Source organism: Chenopodium album, chromosome 16, assembly GCF_948465745.1.
Source record: "Chenopodium album chromosome 16, dcCheAlbu1.1, whole genome shotgun sequence".
NCBI lineage: Eukaryota > Viridiplantae > Streptophyta > Magnoliopsida > Caryophyllales > Amaranthaceae > Chenopodium > Chenopodium album.
In genome coordinates this window covers 50,821,927-50,849,144 of record NC_137849.1, presented here as the reverse complement: position 1 = coordinate 50,849,144, position 27,218 = coordinate 50,821,927, and the positions used below count along the sequence as shown (strand labels likewise).

Sequence of the window (27,218 nt, the reverse complement as noted above, 5' to 3'; positions counted from 1 at the left end):
AAATTATAAAGGAAAGATTGTTTGGTGAAATATTATGAGGAATTAAGGACGATTTTCCACTATGGCAATGAATTAAAACGATCATAGAATGTGGACAATTGCAAGTAACAGATCATTATGCTAATTAATCTGGCCATTAACAGCCTTAAATTCACTATTGCTGAGATTTCTGACTTCCTAATTAAGTAGACAAATTAATACTAAATCTTAATTGAAATTAAGTATAAATGATACCAAGTATAATTTCATCCAGATCCTAAGATATTATATACCGTATATATGATAAATAACCAAAAACTCTGTAAGCATGTATACCAGTTGCACGACTCAGTACATTTCAGACTTAAATTCTAACATTTTATGATTATCATTCTCTATTTTATCTTAAACATTGATAAATGCTTCGTGTATGTACAAGATAAAGTGATAAAATTTGAAGGTACGAGTAAAAGATATATGTGTGATTATAACATAATTATAAGTTGATAAGCATCATAATTCATAACATAATATAACCAAAGTTCATCTTTTTTCTTTGATGGGCCAGTTTCAAGTTACCAAATGTAGTAATGATCCGTTCATCTTATTGATGCACAATTTATGTCCATCTAATGGTATTTTGGTGACTATTGGCGTGGAAAATGTGTAACACAAAATATTATAAGGAGTACTATTTTCTTCTACTTTGTGCTTTCTAGCGATAGATTACCCGTCAGTCCGTCACTAATAGCAATGTCACAAATGAGCAACATTTTATTCATGAGTAAAAAAAAAAAAAGTCAAAAATTAATTTATTGTTATTTTACCTTACATTAATGAGCAAAGTAAAAAAGAAAATGCTCATGAGAAAATGGGAAAACTCTCAAAGTTTGAGCAAAAATTAGATGAATACTCCTTAATAAAGAAGTGAGCTTTGCATCATCAGCTTAAATTTTTTTATTTGTGTTTTTTTTAGTAGGATATGGGGTGCCCCTCATATCACAGGAGGGGTGGGGGTGAGGATCGATCCCCGGTCACACAAGGGGGAGTGGAGAGATGGTTCTCCTAGATCCTCTATTTTTTTGGGAAAGTCTAAGACCTTCCTTAGGCATTAAATAAAAAAGAAAAATAAATTGTAGCCTGATGATAACTCAGTAAATAACTTAAATATTATTCTTATACAAGTTAAACAAAGTTGTGTCCACTACTCTACACATTCATCTGAGGTAAATGGAAGTTTTCCCATATTCAAAATCTCAAAACACTGGATTTCATCAAATCCAATCTATGTAAAGCAACATATAAGTGAAGGTTCAACAGATCAGCAGCTTCATTATTGCCAGTCACTATCCTTCAGAGCTATACAGTACAGCAGACAAAACATTTAGCTAGAATCTGAAGTGGAGTCTTTTACTCCCAATGCCTCAGCCGGGTTTACTCCCAACGCCTCAGCAGGGTTTACTTTCAATGCCTCAGCTGGGGTTACTCCCAATGCCTCAGCCAGGTTGAAATTCAAATTTCCCCTCATGGTTCTTCCGCCGTCTCCTGAGTCCCCTTTCTTCATCATCGCAGCAAACTCCCCAAAATCGATGCGGCCATCCTGTCAATTTTAAACAGTGATACTGTCAGCAGAGATCTTACACCAGGAAATTCATATATGCATTTGATAATGCACATCCCTAAGATTTGGATGCGTATGACTTCCTGAAAGATGTAGTAACTGAGAGTCTGAGAGTACATGGGAGGTGATCAACAGATCAATGACATATAAAGTCTTGATAGGGGAAATGTCGAGCTGTAGAAAGGAAGGGAAGGACTTTTTGAGATATATGGAGGCGTAATTTGAACTATTCAAATCACTGAGGTTAAGTCTTATGTTATTTACACTGCTTAAGCTAATTTCAAGGTATAAGGGACACAACTACAAGATACTAACACAAGTTTCCATGCTACTCAATTCAGTTAGAAAGTGTAACGACATGGTAACTCAAACCATATCATCCATGAATTAGCAACAGTAGACATCTGACCATAATAATCAGTAAAAAGGTATCAGTCACCCAAAGCTCATACAATTTTAGCTAGAAGCAAGTGAATTTCTTATTCCCGTGATAACTTGCTTTGCAGTTTAAAGTTTTGAACTGACCGGGTGAATAATGTCAATTCTACTCCTTCACAACAATGATTTACAGAAGAACTCGACTATTAAATAGGCCAAAGTCAAATCAAGGGGTGGAAACTTTAAATAACAGCGTGAAGAAAATATAGAAAAACAATAGATGAAGCCATATTAACAGTTGAATGTTAGAGCTATCAGGATCTGTGAAACATACGGTGCTCTACATACAGAGCTGATGCACCAGTTTCTCTGGATCAAAAAGAAGACTCAGAAAATTGCTTATATCTTCATCTCAATACATTCAATCTTAATGGTCAAACCTCCACCAACATTGTCCATAAATTTCTCAACATTTACGGTTGCAATGTACATATTCCAAAATTTATATTGAGAAGTAACTTCATCCATTTTCATTCCACAGATTTGTTGCAAGACAATGATTATATTAAAAGATCAATGAAGAGAAAGCTCGATTACAAAAGTCTAAAAAGTGCTTTTACCGTGTCAGTTTTTAGCATGGCTACTATTTCTAGAGCGCCACAATTCACCGAGAGTTCATATATCTAAATAAAATAAAATAAAAAACAGAGGGACTACTATTGATCTCATATATCAGGAAAAAAAATGCTTGAAGACTGTATACGTGACAATCTATGTAAATGTCATAATACTACTACCTCCGTTAAATACTAGTTGCAACTTTGGAACATTTTATATCTCACAAATAATGCTCAAAAGTTGCAACTAAAACTTAACAGAGGAAGTACAAGATTTAACATTGGTCAGGCAATCAAAGGACATAGAAATTCTTTGATCATTGGAAAGAAAAACAAAGGAGAGAGGAAAAAAAAAAAACTCACGTTATCCAGGTCAATTTCCTTGATTGTTTCATCCAGATGACCATCACCTAGACCAAACTCTTTACAGGCTTGTTGAAGCTCGTCAATTGTTATGTAGCCACTACCATCTTTATCAAAATATTTAAAAGCTGCTATCAAGTTTTCCTCCCTCTCCATCTTGTTCACATGAAGGGTAGCAGCAAGGAATTCACCATAGTCAATGGTTCCATTGTTATCGATATCAGCCTGACAATCAATCATAAGGTAAAAAAGCAGAACACTAAAAAAGATTTCAATTCAAGCCTTAAAACATCAATTTTCCTTGGACATGTAGACTTACAGCATCCATAAGAGCTTTAATGTCCGACTCCATCATTTCCGAACCCACTTTCTTCAGCCCAACTTTCAATTCTTCAAATGTTATGGTTCCACTGTTATCTGTGTCAATCATCTTGAACAACTCTCTTAAACCACCAATTTCTTCTTCTGAAAGACTTTCTGCTATTACCTGCAGGAGTTTCGGACATAAAGTTGATGCAATAAGTAATATACAGGGTGTAAAAAAAGGCTTGCTCTTTGCCATGCAGGAATAGAACCGCAAATCCACTTTTGAAATCACATTGCTTCCCTAATTGCTTTTGGTAAACACAATGTTTACAGGACAGGAGAGAATGTTATCAGATGAAGATATCACATTTGGAAATCAGAAAATATGTTCTGTTAATTGACTTCTCTCTTGATAACGTTAATTAACGTAGTGCAGTCAAATGCCTATTAATATCAAGAAATAACAATACAGAACATGTGGGACAATCTGATTCTTGTGAGAGATGGACAGGACAAACAAAAAGATAATCACCTCCATATTTAGCAAACACATGACTCATAACTAAAAGTGATAATAACATACACGTAATGCCATCTTTTTAACTTTGTTCATAGCTGAAAAATGCTTCAAACGTGATAAAACAGCAGAGTCCAAAGGTTTATCAGGTGCAACAGTGTCATCAACAATCCATGGGTGACCTGCAGGCAAAAATACCAATTCAGGGCAGAAAGTTAGGTGCAAAATTCTCAAGCAGTTAAGACATTATCCTGTCACCATTATTTTCGGAAATAAGACTCACACAGAGCTTCATAAGCTGTTATTCGCCTACTTGGATCCCTCTCAAGCATTTTACGAATCAGATCCTTTGCACTGTCTGAAATATTTGGCCATGGTTCAGACTCAAAGTCTAACTTCCCATGGAGAATCTGTCTGAAGATTCCAGACTCAGTTTCTGCAAAGGAGGTTAATAAACAATTAATTATGAGCTTCTTGGAGATGAAGAAATGACATACTATACCTCAAACTGTAAAGATGTTAACTAGAGAATTTACCAGCCCAAAATGGTGGAACTCCACTTAATAAAATGTAGAGAATGACACCAGCACTCCAAACATCTATTTCAGGTCCATAACGCTTGCACAATACCTCAGGTGCAACATAGTAGGGGCTCCCAACTACGTCGCTAAAATATTGTCCTGCAAATTAGAAAACAGGTAAAGGTTAAACCTGAGTATTGGTGGGATTGTCAACAACTCAACATGCATAGGTTAGTAGGAATTAAACTTTAAGGACCACTAGCCACCTTTACAAACAAAAGACTTATTCCTTGTGCTACTTACAAAGAACTACATACAAAGAATTTGCATTTGGTATTTATTCATACAATTGAATAATGGTCTCACATTACAGCCTTAATCACTAACAAAAGGGAAGGGCATGACAATATAATATACAACTAGATTCTGTGCTATATATGATGACAATTTTGAGATACCCATCATTGACACGCCTACAAGAAAGTACATTACATAGCACTCAGGTTCATTCAGATATGCAACATTCAAAAGGCAAACACTTATGTCAAAAAGTGAACATTACATCACAATTCATACCAAAGCAAAACAAAACCAAAATCATCATCATTCACCTCAAATTTACTAACAAAACAAGATCATAATTCAGACCCACAAATATCAATTACACAAATCATAAAATAAATACGAAAACTAAACCCGAAAATCAGAAGACTAACCAGGCTTATAAAAGACAGAAAGACCAAAATCAGTAGCCTTAAGCTTAGCATCTTCAGAAGGTGTATCAAAGAGGAAATTCTCAGGCTTAAGATCTCTATGCATAACACCAAGAGAATGACAAGCCTGAACAACCCCAACAATAGTTTTAATCAATTCAACAGCTTGTTTTTCACTATATTGACCTTTTGCAACAATCCTATCAAACAATTCACCACCTGCACATAATTCCATAACCAAATGCACAAAAACTGAATCTTCATAAGTCCCTTTAATTCTAACCACATTTGGGTGTTCTGACAAATGGTGCATTATCTGAATCTCTCTCCAAACATCTTCATAATCTTCCTTACATAAAAGTTTTCTTTTTGGAATTGATTTACAAGCGTAAAGATTTCCGCTTGATTTCTCTGTGCATGAATATGTTGTACCAAATTGACCTTGACCCAATTTCTTTCCGATCAAATAATGGTCCCTTAATCTTGGGGTTTGATACGGTAATACCGACGATGTCGGTTTCGTCGCCGATGTTGTAATCAGCTTTCTTACCGGCGCTCCCGGTGACACACCACCACCTTGCTTATTTTCCGACATTCTTTCCGATTTTCTCTCTCCTCAAAAGGGTGTCAAATCAAGCCAAGAAAACGTGAAATTTCTGGGTTATGTTTGTTTTTCTCCCTTCTCAAATGGGTGTACGATCAATTCGTGAAATTCGAAGAATTTAGACTAGTCTTTTTCTGGAGTGAATTTCTTTGGGATCTGTGAAAAAAATAGAAACAGGGTATTCCTTAATTTTTCAATATAATGACGCTAAATTAAGGTATGAAAGAATCATGGATAGCATAGATCGATCATTCTTTCTCTCTCATAAAATTATAAAAATAAAAACTTTATTATAAAAATGGAATAAGGAAAGAATCGGTGGTGCATCTTTGATGACTGTGTAAGATCGTGGGTGATTGGTTGGAGACCACTAAAAATCCAAATCATCGTGATATCGTGAAATCGACGGTGGGAATAAACAGTCTTTTTCTTTGATTTACTGCAATTATTCGATAATTTTACTGTCAAATAATTTCATTTGGCAAGTTTAATCAAAATCCAAAAAAAAAAAAATGGCAAGTTGCAGGTTAAACCACGAGGGAAATTGCAATGAAAAGGCTGATAAAAATACAGAAATTCCGACAATTTATACTGCTGCTATTTTGTCGTTGATTTAATACTGTACTCTAGCTTTTGTACTCTTTGATCAGTAATTACACAGATCTCTGTCGTTAATTAATTCTGTAATCATCTTTGTCTTTAATCAATACGGAGTGCAGTATTGGTATTTAATTTATCTTGTCTTAAAAAATAAAAACATGCTCTTGTGTAAATACGGAGTAGAGTATATGCCATTAATTACAGTAATTAATTGTATTTTATGGGGTATAAAATCAAAAATTAACATCTTGATTTCTCCACATGTGTCATGTGGGTGTTTTTTTTTTAAAATAAATTGGATAATAATAAAAAAAAATTACAACGATACCAACAATCAAACTCATCCTTACGAATGAAATGAATGAATGATTAGAGAGGAACAATCACTACATGTACAAGATGTGAGCCAATATAGAAGGGGAGGATGTGAGGGATTATGATTAGCCAAGAAATTTGCCAGTTAGCAATGGTTGAAAGTGAAAATTTTTAAAACAATTTATTAATATCCATCGTCTTTAATAATGTATTGGATTGACCAATGGACTTGTCATTATTTTTAATGGTTTTGACGTCGGTGAGGCTTGCCATCAACATCATAGGTGCTTGATGCCAAGGAAGATAATGCTCTTTGTACATTGTAGTAATGACAATTGTGGCTCTTTATGCAACTCTAGTGAATAAATGAAACTACCAAAATACCCCCAACACAAACTCTCAAGCTGGTACTCAAGAGTTGGTCAAGGCTCAAATTCTGAGACACCCTAATTTGTGGATATGATAAGTGTAGACTCAACTTATATGGGAGAAATATAACATTAAATTGTAGTGTTTGTCAATAAAAAGAAGTATAAGTGTGTAACACTTAAAAAATGGATAGAGTACGAGTCCAAAGAACATTTTATGGTAATCTCTTGAAAAATCCCCCAATAATACCGTAAATATCTTAGTTTGTTGGTCACTGTAGGAGTGTAGGCACGAAAATTTTAATTAAGTATCATGTTGGATATTATGTGAATCAAAGGTTAAATTATTGACTCATTAATTATTGACATTTAATTAAGGTAAATTAATTTGGATGAACAAACTTATCCATTTTAATTTGGTTTTATAATTGTCAAGCCCAACACCCAATACACATCAAACTCTAACCTTATGGGCCGGGTGTTTCACTCTATAAATATAGCTCTCTCTATTCATTTGAGGGAGGGGAGGAAACAAAAAGACTACATCAGAATACAGAGCAAACCTCTTAAAATCCTAAATCTCTCCAAGGAAAACCTCTCAAATACTTTAAATCTTTCAACAGAGCCATTCTACTTTAGAAGATCACCCGTGAAAGAGATCAAGCCTCGACGGCCCTCAAGGCCTCAACACGAAGGAAAGAAGAGCTTCAAATCATCAAGAACATCACCAGTTCAACCTCTACATTAAATAGTCATTAATCGAAATCAAGCCTCGTCGGCCCTCAAAAAAGAATTCAAACCAAATGTTTACATCAACAACAAGTCAAAGCTCTATATCAACATAAGTCAAAGTTCTACATCAAATCTTCGATCAAGATCAAGCTTCTACGACCGTCGTTCGAGAATCAAGTCAATTCGTGAATTACGTCAAAGTCGAAGTGGAGATCGAGTTAGAGGAGCAAATTAGAGATTGTACCCATAAATTATCAAATTATTAAAATTAAAATTTTGTTGCATTTGTTTTGTATCTATATTTAACATATTTAAAATTTGTGTTTACAGTCACTATATACAAGTAAATAGCTATAGATTGGACCTTATCAATACTTTAATAGTAGCCTAGGCCAAACTTAAAATTTGCTCAATTAATCTAGTTAGCCCTTGTTTAGTTCACTTGATTTTTACTTATTTCACAAAAATAAGTTCAGATCAGATAAGAAAAAATAAGTTCGAATCAAATTATCGTTTTATGTGCAGTTTTTTATCGTTAAATATCTTTAATTTCGTAATGAAATAAATTATGAAAATCACATATTAATAAAATACACATTATTACGAATCTAACAAGACTCCACTTGATATATTGTTTCCGTATAGATTATCGTATATTTAAGGTCAAAGTTTGGCCAAATCTAACATTAAGATCAGATCAGACCAGATTAGATAAGTTTAGATAAGCAAAAATAAGGTGAACCAAACAAGCCCTTAGTTATTCAAATGATTGTTATCGTAGTGTCAAGCTTAAAACAATGAAAGGGATAAAACAACTACATTTTAAGTTGATGGTAAATAATATATTTTCGTCAAATTCAACATGTCGATTTTATTCTATCTAATGTACGTTCATGATTTAAGAATTACAATTGTTACAAAATTATGGATTCATTATAAATTTTTCAATAATTCTATTATACAACCAATATAATTAACTTTTTCATCTCCGTAAAAATAATTTTAAGTTCAATAAAAATAAATAATCATGTTAATTGTCAAACAAGTCAATAAGTCAACAAGTTCACAAAAGCAATAATTTCACAGTATAAAATTGTTCTCGTACTCCGTAAATGTGTAAAATTTCGCTCTGCTTTCAATTTCCTCGTCGGAAACCTATCAATTCCGATCAAAACCCTAACCCTAACCTCACACGATGTTTCTGATTTCTCATGTTCGTCTAAATTCACACTCCGATTACGTAAATCATCGGTCAAATCTTCAAATTGGGGAATTTTTTTTGGTAATTGTAACATCCAATCACTTGTTAGAGTAAAATTAGTTCTAATTGTCTTTGAGTTCGGTATATTAGGGTTTCATCGGAGCTGATTCTCTCTCCTCCAACGCTCAACTCCAGTCAACATTATGAGAAACTTCTAATGTCAACACCACCATCCCGAAACGACAACTCATCAACCATCACCACCCGAACCTCGCAATCAACTAATCTGGTAAATGTTAATGTAATTTGCTACTTGTGTTGTGGAATTATCGTCTGTTTTTTGTTTAATATATGTTAGTTGATTCATTGTATTGAATATGTATGTTAATTTTAGTGTGATGTAAGTTTGCAGAAAATTGAGTTAATTTTGATTGGTTTTTAACTTGGTTATAAGTCTGTATGGTTTTCAATATTCAAATTTGTTTTGTGATCTGATATTTTTCCCGAGTTAATGTTATGGTTTAAGGCTTTAACCGTCTAATGGTGTTTAGGCATTTAGGAATAGAAAAGGATTTATGTATTGGTTGGATGACAATTCACTTGTTTCGGACTTTGGAGAGGATTTTTTTTTGTGATGTTATTGTCAAAAGTCATTTTAGAAAGTTGATATCTGATTTGATGCTTAGTATTAATATATGTATTGCAAAATGCTGGTGTCAAGGTTAGGTTTGTTCTTATTGATGGTTGCAAAATGCTGGTGTCAAGGTTAGGTTTGTTTTATTGATGGTTAGAGGGACGTGAGCTACTTCCTGATGTATACGAAGTGTATTTATATGGTGTGATTGACAAGGGCTGTTGATTTTGAGGATGGAATACACTTTCAAACTAATGCTTGTAGTGTGATATGGCGTAACATTATTTGGTGTCTTATTTTAGCATATCATCCTAGATATGAGTTGGGACTTGGGAGGAAGTATTTCATTGTGTATACTGTGTATACTAAATAATAAAAAAAGAATATTTGAAACTTCTCCTGATCCGGTTTTATTTTAATTTATTTTTGTAACCTTCTGTTGCAATTTTATCTTGTTTAAAATAACATGTAAACCACGGATAACTATATATGGCTGTAGGTTTTATCCCTCTCTCTTGGATTGTGTTTTAGTATGCAGGACTTCAATAGGGTTATGAATTGATTGGATGATTATTGAATTGTACGGGATTTGGAGTTTATTTTTACCTCGAGGAGATTTTGCACTATTTGCAGTTCTTCGGGATGTATTTTACTTACCACTGAGTGCTTGCAACGTTTTTCTGGCAAAGTGCTATAATAGCTTGAAGGTTTTTCCCCTCAGGTGGGTGGAGTTTTTGCTTTTGATAATGAATTGGTTGAATGGTTTTTGACCTGCTTATTTCTGTATAGTTCATTTCTTAATGATTTTGAAGTTTTTCTTAATGGTTGTGTTCAATCAATCAATCAATCAATCAATCAAAGCCTTAATCCCAAAAGTGGGGTCGGCTAACATGAACCAAATTTGATTATTCCGTGTAGTCATCAACATAAATCTTTCTCCTCCATCCCTTACGATCCAAAACTTCATCCTCACGTAAATCCATGCACTTCATATCCTTCCTCACTCCTTCCAACCAAGTCATCTTTGGTCTCCCTCTTCCTCGTTTAATCCCTCCATGGTCCCACTCTTCCACTCTTCGCACCGGTGCACCCTCGGGTCTCCGTCTTACATGTCCAAACCAACGCAGACGATTTTCCCTTAATTTATCTACAATGCCCGCCACACCTACTTTCTTGCGAATAACCTCATTTCTGATTCTATCTCTTAAAGTGTTTCCACACATCCACCTTAACATGCGCATTTCCGTAACCTCCATCTTTTTAATATGCTCTTTCTTAGAAGCCCAACATTCTGTACCATAGAGCAACACTGGTCTTATGGCAGTCCTGTAGAATTTTCCCTTCAACTTTAAGGGAATGCTGCGGTCGCATAACACTCCCGTGGCCGCTCTCCATTTAAGCCACCCTGACTTAATCCTGTGGGTCACGTCTTGATCAATGTCACCATTCTTCTGGATGATCGACCCTAGGTACTTAAAACATTCACTCATGGTCAAATCCTTTCCATCCAAACTCACCACTTCATTGCTTGTCCCCCTCTGAGTGCCAAAACGACATACCAAATATTCAGTCTTACTCCGACTTAGCTTAAACCCTCTAGATTCCAACCTTTGCCTCCATTGCTCCAACTTGACATTAACCCCATCCTTAGTCTCATCCACCAAAACGATATCATCTGCGAACAACATACACCATGGAACCTCATCTTGAATTGGTCTAGTTACTTCATCTAGAACCGTTGCAAAAAGAAAAGGGCTTAATGCAGACCCTTGATGCAATCCGATTGTAATAGGGAAATCTTTTGTCAACCCTCCGCATGTCCTCACATTTGTTGACACATCCCGATACATATCCTTAACTAGGTCTACATACCTTCGTGGGATACCTTTCTTCAACATTGCCCACCAAAGTATCTCTCTTGGCACCTTAATGGTTGTGTTGAAATATTAAAATTGGGCTAGATTGATATGCAGTGCTGAGTTCCGGATGGAATATTTTGCGTAGAATGCAAGTGTGATCAAGTAGTATGGGGAAAATGTATTGTGCCAGCTGAATCTTTATAAACCTTATTTCAGTGAGTCTTCTTGAGTTTCTTAATCTTGAGTTTCTCAATCCTTATAAATGCAGAGGTCTTCTTGAGTTTCTCAATCTTATTTCAGTGAGTTTTCTAGGTTTTAAGAGAGGGCTTTGGAGTGTTTGGGTATATTTTCAGTTTATATTCTCTCAGTGGAGTGGAGGAATTGGAATTGAGATAAAGCTTGAGATATTGATTGTTCATTGTTGGTTTGGAAGTGTATATTCTATGATATAAGGTCAAGTTAATGCTAGTCTCTTGAGGTAATTGTGAATATACTTGTTGATTTTGTAATTGTTGGGATGATTTTTGGAGGTGTTTATGTCTATTTTTTGAGGGACGTTTATCTATGTTGTTTGGGTTTTTAGGAATCTGAGATTACAGTGAACTAATGTTGGCGCAAGGTTTTACCCCTCACAGTGGTAACTGCAAAATTTATCAATACAGTTAAGCTGTATGTGTAATGCAGTTCAGAGTGCTATCTCTTTGTTGCTCTGTTTTAGCTGAAATGAGCATGTTGTTTGTCAGCGTAGTTTTATTGCATCAGTTGTGTTAGTTTGGGCCGAGTTTTGTATTCTTACTACAAAATGCCTAACATTTTTTTTTTTTTTCCCTCCGAAAACCAATTAAAGCCTATTAGCTCAATTGGTAGAGCTATGTGCAATTTGCACTATGATGTAGGTTCAACTCCTACATAGGCTATGGAATTATGAATCTTAGCTTGCTGCATTATTCTGCCCATAGAATGAAGCTGAAAAGGAACTTATATTGTAACAATAACAATTAAAAACTACAATTGTTTTTTTTTTTTTTTTTTTTTAAATGAATTTATGTGTTCAGTTCAAATTGATTGTTGTTCACCCTGTATGTAATTAGAAAAACAAGCAACAAGCAAAATGGAGTTTCTAATATACAGAGAACACAGGGAATCATAGAAAGAAATCACCCTGATTGAACCAATTTAAATTGGTCAAAAGTTCCTTATCTAAAATATTAGTACAAAGTTCCATCTAAAAATAACTTCCCACATAATTAGGCTAAGTGGAAATAAGCTTTTGTTTTCTTTCTGAAATAGAAGTGACCGTTGTGTTTTACCTATTATAACAAATAATTACAGAGTATCAACTAATATTTTACATTATTTTCATTGACAGCTAAAATCTAAATGAATCATCACAAGTTGAAATTTTGCCCCTCCATTATATATTTTACCTACTGCTTAATGTTTTTTGAATCAAACATGTTAAACAATGTCAAACCAAGGTAATAACTTCATGCACTAGATATGCAATGCACAACATAACTGGATTTGAATTATAACAAAATATATTTTATGTCATATGATAATATTAATTACAACCATCAAAGTTACAATGCTAAAACATAAGCTAAGCTTTATTCCTCAATATACTTGGCCCCCCTTTCCCCCCTAGAAAAACCCCAAAATACAAAATCACAAGTCAAGAGCAATTTGATAATAACAGAGGAAATCCTATATCATGCTCATAAAACATAAATCTCTTAATCGACCTCCTCAATCTTAGGCCCAGCACCACCACTACCTCCACCCATACCGCCTGAAGCACCACCACCTGGCATGTCACCACCCATATCCATCCCTGCACCAGCAGCACCACCACCATACATTTTCGCGATAATAGGATTACACAAATCCTCTAACTCCTTCTGTTTATCCTCAAACTCCTCTACTTCAGCCAACTGATTCTTATCCAACCACTCAATTGCCTCATCAACAGCCTTCTCAATCCTCTGCTTATCCGAAGCATCCAACTTCCCTCCAATTTTATCATCCTTAATAGTGTTCCTCATGTTGTATGCATAGTTCTCGAGGGAGTTCTTAGCATCCACCTTTTTCTTCACAGCCTCATCTTCGGCCTTGTACTGCTCTGCTTCCTTCACCATTCGTTCAATCTCTTCCTTGCTCAACCTCCCCTTATCATTAGTGATGGTAATCTTGTTTTTCACCCCTGCAGTCTTATCCTCTGCAGAAACATTCAGGATACCATTTGCATCAATGTCGAAGCAAACATTAATCTGAGGGACTCCCCTAGGGGCCGGAGGAATCCCTTTAAGCTCAAAGGTACCCAACAAGTTGTTGTCCTTGGTCATAGGACGCTCTCCTTCGTACACCTTGATCAGCACACTTGGCTGATTATCAGAATAAGTAGAGAAAATCTGCTCCTTCTTCGTTGGAATTGTTGTATTCCTTGGAATGAGCACAGTCATCACACCTCCTGCTGTCTCAATTCCTAGAGACAACGGGGTAACATCAAGCAAGAGCAGTTCCTGAACCTTCTGATCACCTTCACCTGACAGAATAGCAGCCTGCACAGCAGCTCCATACGCAACTGCCTCATCCGGGTTAATGCTCTTACAGAGCTCTTTCCCGTTAAAGAAGTCTTGCAGAAGCTGCTGTACCTTAGGAATCCTCGTGGACCCTCCTACCAAAACAACATCATCCACTTTAGACTTGTCAATCTTTGCATCCCTTAAACACTTCTCCACAGGATCCATACACTTCCTGAACATATCCATACACAACTCCTCAAACCTCGCCCTCGTGATGGTAGAATAGAAATCAATCCCTTCATACAAGGAATCAATCTCAATCGTCGTCTGAGTAGTCGACGAGAGAGTCCTCTTTGCTCTCTCACAGGCAGTCCTCAACCTCCTCAACGCCCGAGCATTTCCAGAAATATCCTTCTTATGTTTCCTCTTAAAATCAGCAACAAAATGATTCACCAATCTATTATCAAAATCTTCACCTCCGAGATGGGTATCACCTGCAGTGGCCTTCACTTCAAAGATCCCTTCCTCAATTGTAAGAAGGGACACATCAAAGGTCCCGCCACCAAGGTCGAAAATGAGGACGTTCTTCTCCCCTGTCCTCGACGCCTTCTTATCCAAACCATAAGCAATGGCAGCCGCAGTAGGCTCATTGATGATCCTCATGACATTCATCCCGGAAATCGACCCGGCATCCTTTGTAGCCTGCCTCTGAGAGTCATTAAAATACGCAGGGACAGTAATAACAGAATTTTTAACAGTCTGCCCCAAATAAGCCTCAGCAACTTCCTTCATCTTTGTCAGAACCATAGAAGAAATCTCTTCAGGGGCGAACTGTTTTTCTTCCCCCTTATAGTTGACAACAATCATAGGCTTGTCAGCTGGTCCAGCAACAACCTTAAAAGGCCAGTGCTTCATGTCGGCCTGAACAGTAGCATCAGAGAAACGTCGACCAATAAGACGCTTAGCGTCAAAGACAGTATTCTGAGGGTTCATGGCAACCTGATTCTTAGCAGCGTCACCAATGAGCCGCTCAGTGTCGGTAAAGGCGACATACGAGGGGGTGGTACGGTTGCCTTGATCATTGGGAATGATCTCGACTCGATCATTTTGCCACACACCCACACAACTGTAGGTTGTACCGAGGTCGATACCAATAGCTTTACCTTCAGCTTTCGCGCCGGCTGACATGATGATAATATGAATGCAAAGAAAATAATCAAGAAAACAGAGCTTGTGTTGTTTTTGTTGTAAGTGAAGAGAGGGTTATTGAAGATCTTGTTGTTTGATTGTGTGTGTTTTTTGCGTTGATTGAATGAATTGAAAGAGTTATGAGGTGGGCAATATATATATATATATATATATATACTTCAAGGAAAGAGATGGAAATAAATGGCGGTAAAAGTGAAGGATCGAGAGAAAGGTAGAAATATGTGGAGTTGGAAAGGAAGAGAAGAATATGGGATTGTCGAGAACTGTTACAATTAAAAGGGGCGGGAGTTTTCTGGGACTCTCTTGTTTTTTCTACCAACCTTTTTTTTTCACACCCCTTTTTTTTTTGTCACTTTTTTTTCATACACCTGAAAAAAGGGTGAATTTAATAAGATTTTTTGACGTAAGGTTATTGTGGATATGGGCTCACATTTATTTACAGGTACTGGATTATAAGTACAAATAAGATTTGTTGGATTAATCGATCTGTTTTTTTTTTTTTTTTTTTTTTTTTTTTTTGAAAGAATTATTCGACCGGTTTTGGTTTTAATAGAATAAGGCTTTCTCCTTACCTGTTAAAATAAATGTTATTCACCTTTTAAAAAAAAAAGTTACTCAGTACTAAAAAAAAATGATTTTAATTTAATGAAGCAAAACTCGGCGTGATTAATCCCTTTTTTTCAAAATTAAATGTTTATACAATTTTTAGATCAATTTATAAAATTATCTTCTGATATGCATAGTCTAAGGTTTAAAAATTAACGTTATATGTTTAGAAATCAATCCATTTTTAGGATTTGACATCATAGATTAGATGCATCCCGGAGAGACAGAAGGTCACTTGAAATTATATACGTCTAGTAGTTGGCCACCCTAGGTCACCTAATGGCCCAAGGTGGCCTTGATTCAATGATAGAGGCGTGTTTGTACCTAGCTAAAATGATAGTTACGAGGACAAGTGGATGATTCCAACCACCAAATTAGCTTCACGGGGTTTATAAGCTTCATGGGAAGCACCTCAACTTACTATTTTTCCGAGTTCAAAAAATTCAAAAATTTAATAAAATTGAAGGCAATAATTCACGATTTTGAATCAATTTCAGGAAATTTTTGCAAAACGAAACTGAATGTGGAGGGTGTCTCCCTAGGTCATTAAAGTTGGTTTAGAACCACAAAATGCTTACCAATAGGTCTCTAAACTCTCAAAAATGAATTTGGATCAATATCAATGATAACTCTAAAGTCTAAAATACATAGCATTACTATATTAGTATTATTGGGGTTGGAGGTGAGGGTTGGCCGGATTGGTCACTCAACACAACCAATATCATATTCATAACATCCATTGTGCTGGATTATAATACAATGCTTGCAAGAACTACATGCATTAAACATTACTTCCATACTATTACTATAACTTCTACATGTCTATCAGTAGAAAACTTTATTTATGGGTAACAAACACTGTACATTGGTGTTAATAAGTTTACAAACACCAGTGTAGACTGTATTTAAGCCCATGTAGGTAACACAGAAGTGACAGCATCAAACCATCATATTATTTCCCGCCCCACCACCACCGACAGGATGAAGCTGAACAGTTTTGCTGACCACAACCTGAAGTACTCCGGGTTGCTCTGTTAACAGAAAATTTTAAGTCAAAAAACTATTGACAAAAAGTTAATTTATCTCTGTTTGAACCTCAAAGTTACAGAATAAGTTCACATTTTTTTTGCCAGGTCATATAAAAGGTGACTGGTTCTAAGTAGATGCACAAAATTACACCATTCCCATATATTTAAAGAAAAAGAAAACAGATCATTTTCAAGGCATTCAGCAAGGATATTACAATAATGGCAAACACTGAACACAAACCATGGTTGTGCTGCTTTTGCAAATTTGCCCTAGAAAAACGAGGGGCAAGAAGACTCACTAAATATGATCACCACAAAAAATTAGGAGCACAACACATGGATGCTTTACTGAAGTCTGAAGCTCTCAACCATAATATGCTAACTCGAAAAGGATCAACAGTAGCAGTGAAAACAAAACAGACCTAAATGTGTAAATATTTGGCTTATGACACATACTACCCTCTTCCTCACTTGACACATACTACCCCACAGATACTTGGGTTGTTTTTGGTATGAATGGAGGGAATGGAATGAGAGAAGGATTTGGTATTAAAAAGGAATAAATTCTAATCAAAGAGGGAGGAGGGTAACATGATGTATTACCATTAAGTTGAGGAAGGTAAAAGACGGGTGAAATCAATTTCCCAAAAGTTAAGGGATATTTTTGTCATATCCTTCAAACTAAACAACCTATAACAGAAATACTTTTCATAATCAACCCTATAAATATTCATACCAAACATGCTCTACACTTTATCAAATATAGCAAGTCAAAACCATCATCACAAGCACAAGTAGTATATCTGTAATCACCCTAATTCTCAAGTACAAATCATACCAAATCTATATTATAATTTTTTAAAAATGTTAGATAAATGGCACAAATACCATCTTCAAAACTCTATCATCACTAATCACACTATTGATCAAGAAACAGAGCGAAAAACCATACTTTCAAGCTGTGAAACTTGCTCAGGAGTCAGCTTGGCCGAGAATCCAGTAGCTGCGCTCTTGTAAACATAAATCAAGGATTCCTTGGCTGCTTCTTCACTGAAGAAATAAGGGATATGCATTAAAGATTAAAAGAAACTCAAAAAGTTCAACATCAACAGCAAGTAAGAAATCTAAGAATACATTTGCAGCTGAATTTCCCATTTAATCCACTTTCTTCTGCCTAACTTAATAAGACCAGAAAAATTCACAGCTCAAAAATCCTTATGACTCACATTATTCTTAAGTGAGTGTAGTTACATTCAAACTCAAATTCAAAGCAAACATCTTGAAAACAAATTTGCTGCATCAGATGAAAAGATTACATTTTTCTAGGAAGCTTAATTGTGGACAGATCAATCGATCATCAAACAGACAACATCCATAAAAATAGCTCAAAAAAACAACTTTTCCCTAATTAATTGTCTCAAAAACATTCACCAACAAACTTCAATTCTTAAGAAATAATCCAGCAGATACAACCTAATAAATTCTTAAAAAATTCTGCCATTGCACAATTACCATTAGCAAGCACAAAAATCATCATTTACAAATCAATTTCATTTCGCAATTGCCACACCCACACAATAACATAAAAAAGAAACCAAGTACCCAAGAGTCATCAAATCCATTCTACTTCAATCCAAAAAATCAAACCCTAGAAATCTGGTATTGCAATCATAACAAGCAAATCCCAATTACAAATCAACAAAAAGAAGCCAAAAAAAGAACAAATTACAGAAATCAATGATGATTTGAAATAATCAAGAAGAAGTGAAACCTGCCAACAACAGAAGAAAGGGTGCGAAGATGGGAGGATTCATGATCAGCGCCATCAGAAGGCTGTTCAGTGTAAACGATGTAAACATCGGCAGGAGCAGATGATGAAGGTGGAGCAGTTTCAGCCATTGATGATTTTTTCTGGAGAATTGAATTTGTGAACGTTATTAGGAAGAGCAGAATTATGGTGGAAAGATTATTGCGCATTTTCATCTTCTATTTATATAGGAAGGACTTCTTGTGTGTGCGCGTTTCCTATGGTTTCGTATTAGCACACATTTTTCAGAGAACAGAATTTCTATTTTGATGAAATGATTTGTGTATTTGGATAAACTTAATAAATTGGTAACTTAATTAAAAGGTTTATGATCTTTCTTCCTCCAATGTGCTCACCACCGCTCTAGTAGACTTTGGACATTTGTTTCAACTGATTGAGTCGAAAAATGTTACAACGTGATTTAAAAACGACACGCTTAGTTTAAATACGACACAGTTAGTTTAGATTATACAAGTACATTAAAAATCAAGTTTACGTATGAGTTGGGCTTGATTTCTTAGAACAAAAAATAAAGAAAATTAATTTGAATTGTATTAGAAATATTCAAGCATGTGATGCTATAATAGGGTATTGTTTGTAACCATGAGATGCTATAAAAATGAAAGGATCATTAAGTTTATGCAACATCCCAAAAAAAAAAAAAAAAAGAAAAAGAACAAGAAAAAAAGTGGAAAACTCAATGCCAAATCATTTGCAGCACTAGCTAACGAAGTTCCTTGAACACATCAATTCATTTATACAAAGTAACCAGTTGAAGCCATATCCCCAACGTTCAAACTATATAACTATCTACAGCGCAAGAAAACTAGAGTGTGACTATTCCTTACCAACTTGGGTTACTATATTGTTTCTGACTTACTGTGGGAGCTATTATACATACAGTATAGGATTCACTAACACCGTTACATCATGTGATATTTGGAAACCTTTGCACAATTATATACACAGGTGCAAGCCTTCCAGCGCACCAGAGTAATATATTTATATAGATACAAATAGCTGAACCAAAGGTGGTGCAATGGTAATTATGTCTGCATCTAGTTGAGCTACGCGTATTGGATGCTGTTTTTAGGACACAAGAGCAGCCACAACCACTAGTTACCAGACAGTATTATGCAGCACTGCACACAAATAAGATGCCAAAATCATGCCGTACTTTCAGTCTGGGATGTTAGTCACTGCCAGTTAGTTAGTTTGATCATCCTGTACAGTGATACCAGCCCATAAATTGTTCATAGATTGCAACTGGTGGAAATCTTGGGATATGAGGGACATCTTATAAAGCTCTTTCAATTTCTCAGAATCTCCAAACCTCTTTGATGATGGAGTTGGTGCCTGTGAAGCAACAGCCGTTTTGTTTGGACCTGCTGATAGAGAAGAGGCCAACATCTTCTTCAATAGCATCTGCAATTGCCTCCAGAATTTAGCAAAGATATCTGACTTGTCACTAGAGGAGGAATCTGGATGCACTTTCGCTGAGACGTAACGTCCTTCAAGCAGGCAAGTCAAGGCAGTTTCTAGCATCTGCACAATTAACAGATAGTTAGCAACGTCAAACTTCACAGTAGAATATAGCTAAGTCAACAAGCATTCAGTAACGACAGCCTTGTGTGACATGTCTAGACTTGTTACATAAGATATATACCCTGGATCCGCAACTTTCTAGAAAACTTAATTCAATACCCATAGGCCATTCTTAACCATCATCATGTGTATCACTCGATGGAATAATAAAAAAGAACACCTTACCACAGAACTCAGAAAAGGCCCATCCAATCCTCTTTCCCTAGTGGTTTACTAATGAACTCTTATTTTCTCACTTCTCTAAATCCATCTCAATAGCCAAAATAAATCCACCCAAATTTTTCCTACAGGCATACACCCTATATGAGGTGTTGGGTAGGGATAAGATCATAATACTATTACATGACCATACCATTAAACAGATACTAATACAATTCCAACTCCAGCTTTTTCAGTTTGTGGGTGAGGATAACGATAACTAGTGAGATTGGAACTTCTGCCTAAATATGTGAAGAAAAAGATTTGAACATCTTAGCAAGGAAACGTACCACATATGAGTTATAAACACTATGGAGATTTGATAATAGAGCGGCTCTCTCAATTAATATGGTTAGATACATGGTAGGATGTCTATTTGCACTGTAGTATTCAACAGCCTTCTGCCAGTTCCTCTCAGCTAAGGAGAGATACTGCTTTACCCTTTGAAGAATGCCATTTTCATTTTTTGATTGATTGCTGCTTCTGTGGCTTAAATTTGAAAACTTCAAGCAACTATCCCTCTGATAACAAGCTAGCTGGAAATACGCATATGCAGCTTCCTGTTTTCGTACATCACCCAAAAACTCATAAATAGACAACGCTTCTCTAATGGCATCATTGGCTGAAATCTGATTCTTCTTCTGTCCTTTCTTTGTCCTTTTGTCACTAAGACCTTGAGACCCCATCGGTTTGTCTTCCAGAGCTCCATTTATATGAACATTGGCTACTGTATCTTCCCTAGCCAATAACATGCCAAGCCTTAAATAAGTATGAGCAAACTGAGTATAGACTTCAGTTCTCAGGTTATTTAACAAATCATCTGCCTCGACACTGTTGTTGCTTAGTTCCGACTTTGCAGCTCCATAAAACCTAAGTGACTTCCCATATTCCACTTTAGCAGCTTCCAAGGCTTGCACGTATGCATCACGGAGAATTGATTTTGATTTAAAATACTCCATCTTTGATACCATTTCCTCAGCCAATGCTCGTTTACCATGACCCAAATTACAGTTAATTAATATAATATTGGTATAATCAGAAACTTCTCTAAATGCATCTATCGCCTTAGCAAAAGCAACTTCAGCTTTGGCCAGATTCTTTCTTTCAAGCCTGAGTCTTCCAAGTTCATTGCACACCCATCCTATCTTCTTAAGCACAGACTGCAACTCATGCGAAACATTAGAAAGCTCAACCAAAGACTTACTAGCTGACTCATAACATATTAATGCCGATGAAAGAATGCTATCCGTATCAGTACTTCCAGGACCTTGCAGGTACTTAAATATACCACCACTTCTGAATTTAGGGGATACTTCAGATGATGTTTCAATTGAACTGTCAAAAGAAGAGTCAGCATCAGCATTATCTGATGCATCCCCAGTGCGTTCCATGGTAACAGAACCTATAGTTTCTTCCACATGGTCATCATCCCTGTTGACATTTGTAGTCATGTTATTCTCATCTAAAGTTGAATCACTATCCCTTTCGTCCACTGTCCCTACAGAATTTCTTCCCATATCTACTTTACAATGGGGACGGTGATTTTCTGGGTTAGCAGAGAGAGAGGTGCCTGTATTTCTCAAATGTGATCTCCTACTCTGTCTTTTGCTATGAACAAAAGGGGCAGTGTCTCCACTGCTGCTACTGGCACTTATGCCACTGCTCGCCCTATCATTCTGACAGCTGCAGTTTACAAGGGAACATGTGCTGCAATTCTCTACATCCTGACCCAGCTTCTTTTTAAGCCTAATGAGTTCCTTTACAACTTCGGAAGACATTTTTAATTCCTGAGAAGAATTTGTTTGAGCTGAAGGTGGAGAGGTCTCTTCGCCTTGTAAAGTGAGAAAATCAACATAAATATCCCCAACTAACATCCAAGCCTTGGCCCAAAAGAGGTAAGTTGAAGAGAAATCCGCAGGATTAATACTGTCATCATAAGAGCTCATGCATGGTTGCCTTTCACCTCTGATAATAGGTCTTTGCACCTCTCTACTGCTGGGTCTATTCTGCCAGGCTGGACCATTACCCATAGAGGAAATAAATTTCGCATCTTGAAGATATTGAGGCACTGACCCATAAACAGAACATGCAACTTCAACTACTTTTAATGTTTGCAGCAATTGTCCATTCTCCCGGTAGGCTTGTCCCAAAGACAAATAAGATTCTCCAAGCAAAAGAATTAATTTCCACAGCTTGTGGTCCAGCTTTGATGTTGGGAGCCACTCCCGAATGTCACAAACTTCAATGCAGTCCGTATCCCCACAAGCACAAACAGAAAAATTTTCAGATACAGGTGGGGGCCGAGTAGTTTCATCATTAACAAACTCTGATTCAGCGCCTTGCAGTTGCCGTGTCCATCTCAGTGACTTGATAGCTTGAGAAACATGATGTACAGCAGCAAGCTTTGAGGAAATTGGATCGGCAATAGTCCGAATTACATCTGCAGGAGTTGAGGTCACAGTGTGCAAGTTGTAGCCTTCACTAGCTCTATGATCCTGCAGAAACCCAGAGCTTTTGGCATCCACGAGATCAGATGCACTGAAGCCATAAGATTCCGAAATATTTATATCCTGAATATCAATTCCAGAAGCCTCAGAAACTGTATCCTGAGAATTATTAAGCTCACTTTTTGATGACTCCTGGACACTAGATTCTGATATAATACTAACAATATCCAAGGATTCTTCTTCTTGATCAGTGACAGTCACCTCCGCTGCGAGGGGGAAAACTTCGGCAGCTAAGTCGATCTCTTCATCATTATTCAAGATAAGCCTTGCAAATTGTTCATGTGCAAATGCACGGACAACCTATCAAGAACAAATCATAACTAGCTAAGGAAATATAATTTTTTGAATTAAGAACAATGAAAAGCAACAATCAACTTTTTTTTCTCACAGAATAGCAGCAAAAGGATGTGGATTTTACCAGATGGTCAGGTTCATCCAACAGCTCCAAACATTTTCGGACAAACCGAGCACACATGAACCTACTTTCGGGAGCCTGAAACGAGAAGTCAACACAGAAACCCACCAAAGTCATATGAGCAAAGGAAAGTGGAAGTATGAAATAGAAACAAGAAAAACAGAGTGATGTAGTGTCCTAGAGTTACCATGGAAAGTGCCAGCCTATGAGCGGTACGGTAGAGGAGAGTTCCAAGCGACAATAAAGAGTCAGATCTTCCTCTCTGGATCAACGATGGCAAAGAGCTCGAGCAACCATCATCAGTATCAGGTGGATGGTTTTGGGGAATGACAGAGAGATCAAAAAGTTGAATCACATCTTCTCCAGCATTTTTATATAGCTGAGAGAAAATTAGATAGAAAGCAAGAATTAGATAATGAAATAATATAATCAATAAGTAATTTAATGAAGCAAACCAAAGAGGGAGTGAAGCCAGTCAAAAGAAAGGTGATATGGTACCCAGTAAGCACCAGGATCTTGCTTGCAATTTGCCTGGAGAAACCTCAAAACTGAGAGTCCATTTTGCTGAACAACATATGGATGAAATGCTGGTGTGCCATCTTCAGACATGCCCTTCAGAAGAAATATGTCATCCGTTTTCAAAAGTTCGTAACCTTTAACTACACCATTTCTATGATAACAGATGGCTAACTCTGGAACACTTGCCATGACATTATCCAACCAAGCTTCAAGCCATGTTAATGGCGTGACCTGACAATTGAGTGAAAACACAGAGATAGTAAGAAGTATGACATGAGCATAATGCGGAAGAGAGAAACAAACAGTATGATACACACCTGTCTAGAAACATCCCATAGATGCAAGCTCACAGATACATACTTATCATTACTAAATAGGAGCAAATCACTGCCAAGCAGAACACGGAAGTTGTGAAATTGCCAAAACAGGACTCTCAAAAACTCATCATTACTACATCTATACTTTTCGGATTCCTGCACTGGGCCTCTGGGTTTCTCACCTATACGAGAAGCCTTTTTTACGGGATCACGTGCCTTGTTTCTGTTCTTCTTACTTTCCCAATACAATCCATCTTGTTTGGCTTTAGAATAACCAGAATGTCCATCAGTGCCTTCATTATCAGAAATGTTAGGAGTCAAAAATTCAGAAGATTTGAAGGAGGTACTTGTAGGGTCGAATGGGTCTGGGAGAACAGAAGATTTAGATTGTCCTTCTGCGGTAGTGGAATGAGTGGGTGGGCAATCACAAGCCTCCATTCGAACTGAATGCTTTGCGAAATTGAGAAAGAGTGATTCATCTGAGCATTTTGGCTGATTTCTCCTTACGAATCTTTCTCCCTCTTCCACATCAGGCCTGATAAAGATAAAACTATTGAAATCACCGAAGCATACTACCAAAAAACCACCATGAGTACACAAAGCAGAGAAATAAAAACTGACCCTGCATTCAGAATAAGAGTTTGCCCAACACGGTGAACTGCAATTGATAGCCGAGCCTTAGTGTATGGAATCTTAAAAATCTGCTTCAGGATGTCTGCAGGAGCAATGACATCTATCTCATCACCATACTCCACCAAACCAGATACAGCAAGGGCCTCACCCTTCCTAGCTAAGTTAGATGTAACAGCTCCATCATCCCAGGATACACCTGCTAAAGTATTAATCATTAAACTAATTAATCATTTGTATGAAAACTCTATCCATAATGAAAACATTTTCCTAAGAAGCATCATATTAACTTAGAAGTTAGAACAGCAATATTGACATATGACCACCAGAATCACACTATTATACACTACCTTCGTTCCTTAATGTTCTTCGCACTTAGATTTTTAACACAATTCACTAATTACACTTTGACTGCTGTCTGTAACTTATATGTATGGAAAATCATATAAATGCGGAGTCTTTGTAGATTCGTCTAAATGTGTACTTTTGGCATATCAACTTATTATAATTTTCACAAATACATAATTAGAAAAATTAATGGTTTTGGAAAGCGTGAAAATTACTAAAATACTAAGCACATTAAGGAATGAAGGTAGTAGCGTTTTTTTAAGGTTTGCATCTAAAGCATGATAGAAACATGCAGCAAGGCTATGGAAAAATGCTCAATGTGAGGTATATAACATCAGGACAGGACACAATGTTCACTTAGAAACGAATCATCAGCATTCAGCATCTAAAAACAATGCAATAAAAATATTCTATTCAGTATGAGTTTGAGGAAATATGGCTGCTATCCGGAACATTGATACAGCATATCCCACTATCTTATGCACTAGTATACCTCATCTCCAACCTCAGACAATGGAGATCTTTATTCTCTTTATATCATCAAACCACATTCCAAATTTAGCAACATGGTTTTCAGAATGTGAGAGAGCTTATTTAGCAAGCAGCTTCTTAGTTTTTTCAGCAGTTTCTCTCAATTTCATATGTGATGGACATGGAGGAGGAAAAACAGATGTTGCAGTGAGTACCTAATATATGAACCAACTGTCACCCGCCACCTCACCCAAACCCAACATGAAGTAAAAACATTAACCAGTGATCAACAAGGCTCATACATGACACAGTCTATTTACCTATTAAAATCCTAGAAATGCCCTAGATATATTTTCATCCAACCCAATGGTAATCTTCTCTCATACTAAACTGACATTAATACTTTGGAATTAACTCTCCAATAAACATAAATATTTCACAGGAGTATATTTCGTATAGGATGACAATCACCTAGGAAAAACAGGTGATAAATAATCTCGACCATTTATCAAAACATAATTTCTTCTCCCATACATTCCAATAGTACTCACTAGTGTTATGAACACGATCTTTAATTTGTTTTTATTGGACTTGTCACCAATTTTCACATAAATCTGTACAATTGTTCCATATTCACAATCAGGAAATATCATCATCTATCATCTACTCCGTGGATAAACTACCCAAACGGAACAAACATAAATACATAACGGAATTCAATTCATCAATATACAGTTCATTTCTTATATGCAAGAGTACTTTATCAGTACAATTTCAAAGAACATTATATCATTTCCCGAACATTCCAAAACAGTATTCAGTATAACTATTACCTCCAAACAACAATAGAACGAGAAATCTACAGCTTAAAGTACTAATAACATCCATTAATTTACAAACACAAAAATAACAACAATTAATACTATAGCAGTATATAAAGTATACTAAAAGGAGAAGTAATAATAATCTAACCTTCAGTAGGAGGAGAAGTTCGCGTATTAGGAGCACTGGTAGTCGTCAATGGCGGATTATTAAGATCAGTTTCTGTCGGAAGCATTCGATATCTCGGTGCACTCACCCTAAATTCAAATTCAACAACAAAAATCAACAAAACAATTCAAAAAAATAATCAAAACCAGAAAAATTAACTGAAAGAGGAGAGAGAAAATGGTTACGTTGAAGAAGAAGGAACGAGGTAAGAGCTGAAAGAGTGGAAGGAATTATCAGTAGGAACAGGAATTGAACCACAAAGAAATCCAACTGGTTTTTTAGGGCTCGCAATTTCCAATTTTCCGACGCATTGCATCTCTCTTGAGCTTGAATTGCTTAATTTCTCCATTGATTTCAGCTTCAAATGATTATGAATGCTTCATCTAACATTTAGAAATTGGTGTTTCTGGGTTTTCTGGAATTTTCTGAGTGTTGAATACTAGATTTTCAGAAATTGCTAATTTTGGGTTGAAGAAACTTGCAAGAGAAGATATTTGGGCTTTGAGGATGGATATGGACTGAATTCGTATATTAGTGGTCTATAATTATTTTTTGGGTTTTTCTATACAGTAATCCCTGAATTTCACTTTTCTACGTGGTGTCCCAATCACTTTTCTACGTGGTGTCCCAACATATATCACTTTTCACACTGTAACCCAAATATACATTTTGTTTCCATACGGTAACCTTATCGTTATCCCGCCGTTAAAAATTC

General features: G+C 36.2%; 4 protein-coding genes across 5 annotated transcripts; all 4 read right to left on the bottom strand.

Moving 5' to 3' along the window:
- Window positions 1-1,112: 1,112 nt before the first annotated feature.
- On the bottom strand, window positions 1,113-5,938 carry LOC145586942 (calcium-dependent protein kinase 11-like). Its single transcript, XM_081643917.1, has 7 exons — window positions 5,019-5,938; window positions 4,318-4,461; window positions 4,065-4,217; window positions 3,848-3,963; window positions 3,278-3,445; window positions 2,959-3,183; window positions 1,113-1,579 (listed from the first exon to the last, which is right to left on the bottom strand). The coding sequence occupies exons 1-7, from the start codon at window positions 5,608-5,610 to the stop codon at window positions 1,364-1,366; spliced, it is 1,614 nt and encodes a 537-aa protein (XP_081500043.1). The 5' UTR covers window positions 5,611-5,938; the 3' UTR covers window positions 1,113-1,363.
- A 6,925-nt stretch (window positions 5,939-12,863) lies between these two features.
- LOC145585875 (heat shock 70 kDa protein-like) lies at window positions 12,864-15,057 on the bottom strand. Its single transcript, XM_081642583.1, has one exon. It carries the CDS (start codon window positions 15,039-15,041, stop codon window positions 13,065-13,067), a length of 1,977 nt encoding a protein of 658 aa, XP_081498709.1. The 5' UTR covers window positions 15,042-15,057; the 3' UTR covers window positions 12,864-13,064.
- A 1,243-nt stretch (window positions 15,058-16,300) lies between these two features.
- Window positions 16,301-18,793, bottom strand: LOC145585874 (subtilisin-like protease SBT3.9). Its single transcript, XM_081642582.1, has 3 exons — window positions 18,468-18,793; window positions 17,649-17,746; window positions 16,301-16,699 (listed from the first exon to the last, which is right to left on the bottom strand). The coding sequence occupies exons 1-3, from the start codon at window positions 18,677-18,679 to the stop codon at window positions 16,608-16,610; spliced, it is 402 nt and encodes a 133-aa protein (XP_081498708.1). The 5' UTR covers window positions 18,680-18,793; the 3' UTR covers window positions 16,301-16,607.
- Window positions 18,794-19,187: 394 nt separating this feature from the next.
- On the bottom strand, window positions 19,188-26,987 carry LOC145586940 (uncharacterized). 2 transcript variants are annotated; one of them, XM_081643915.1, is made up of 9 exons: window positions 26,689-26,987; window positions 26,486-26,592; window positions 24,686-24,896; window positions 24,065-24,599; window positions 23,727-23,978; window positions 23,416-23,607; window positions 23,232-23,306; window positions 20,597-23,113; window positions 19,188-20,048 (listed from the first exon to the last, which is right to left on the bottom strand). In XM_081643915.1, exons 1-9 carry the CDS (start codon window positions 26,850-26,852, stop codon window positions 19,710-19,712), a joined length of 4,392 nt encoding a protein of 1,463 aa, XP_081500041.1. In that variant the 5' UTR covers window positions 26,853-26,987; the 3' UTR covers window positions 19,188-19,709. The 2 variants fall into 2 exon arrangements, with proteins under 2 accessions (XP_081500041.1, XP_081500042.1); XM_081643916.1 differs by having other exon boundaries at window positions 24,686-24,893.
- Between the last annotated feature and the right edge of the window lie 231 nt (window positions 26,988-27,218).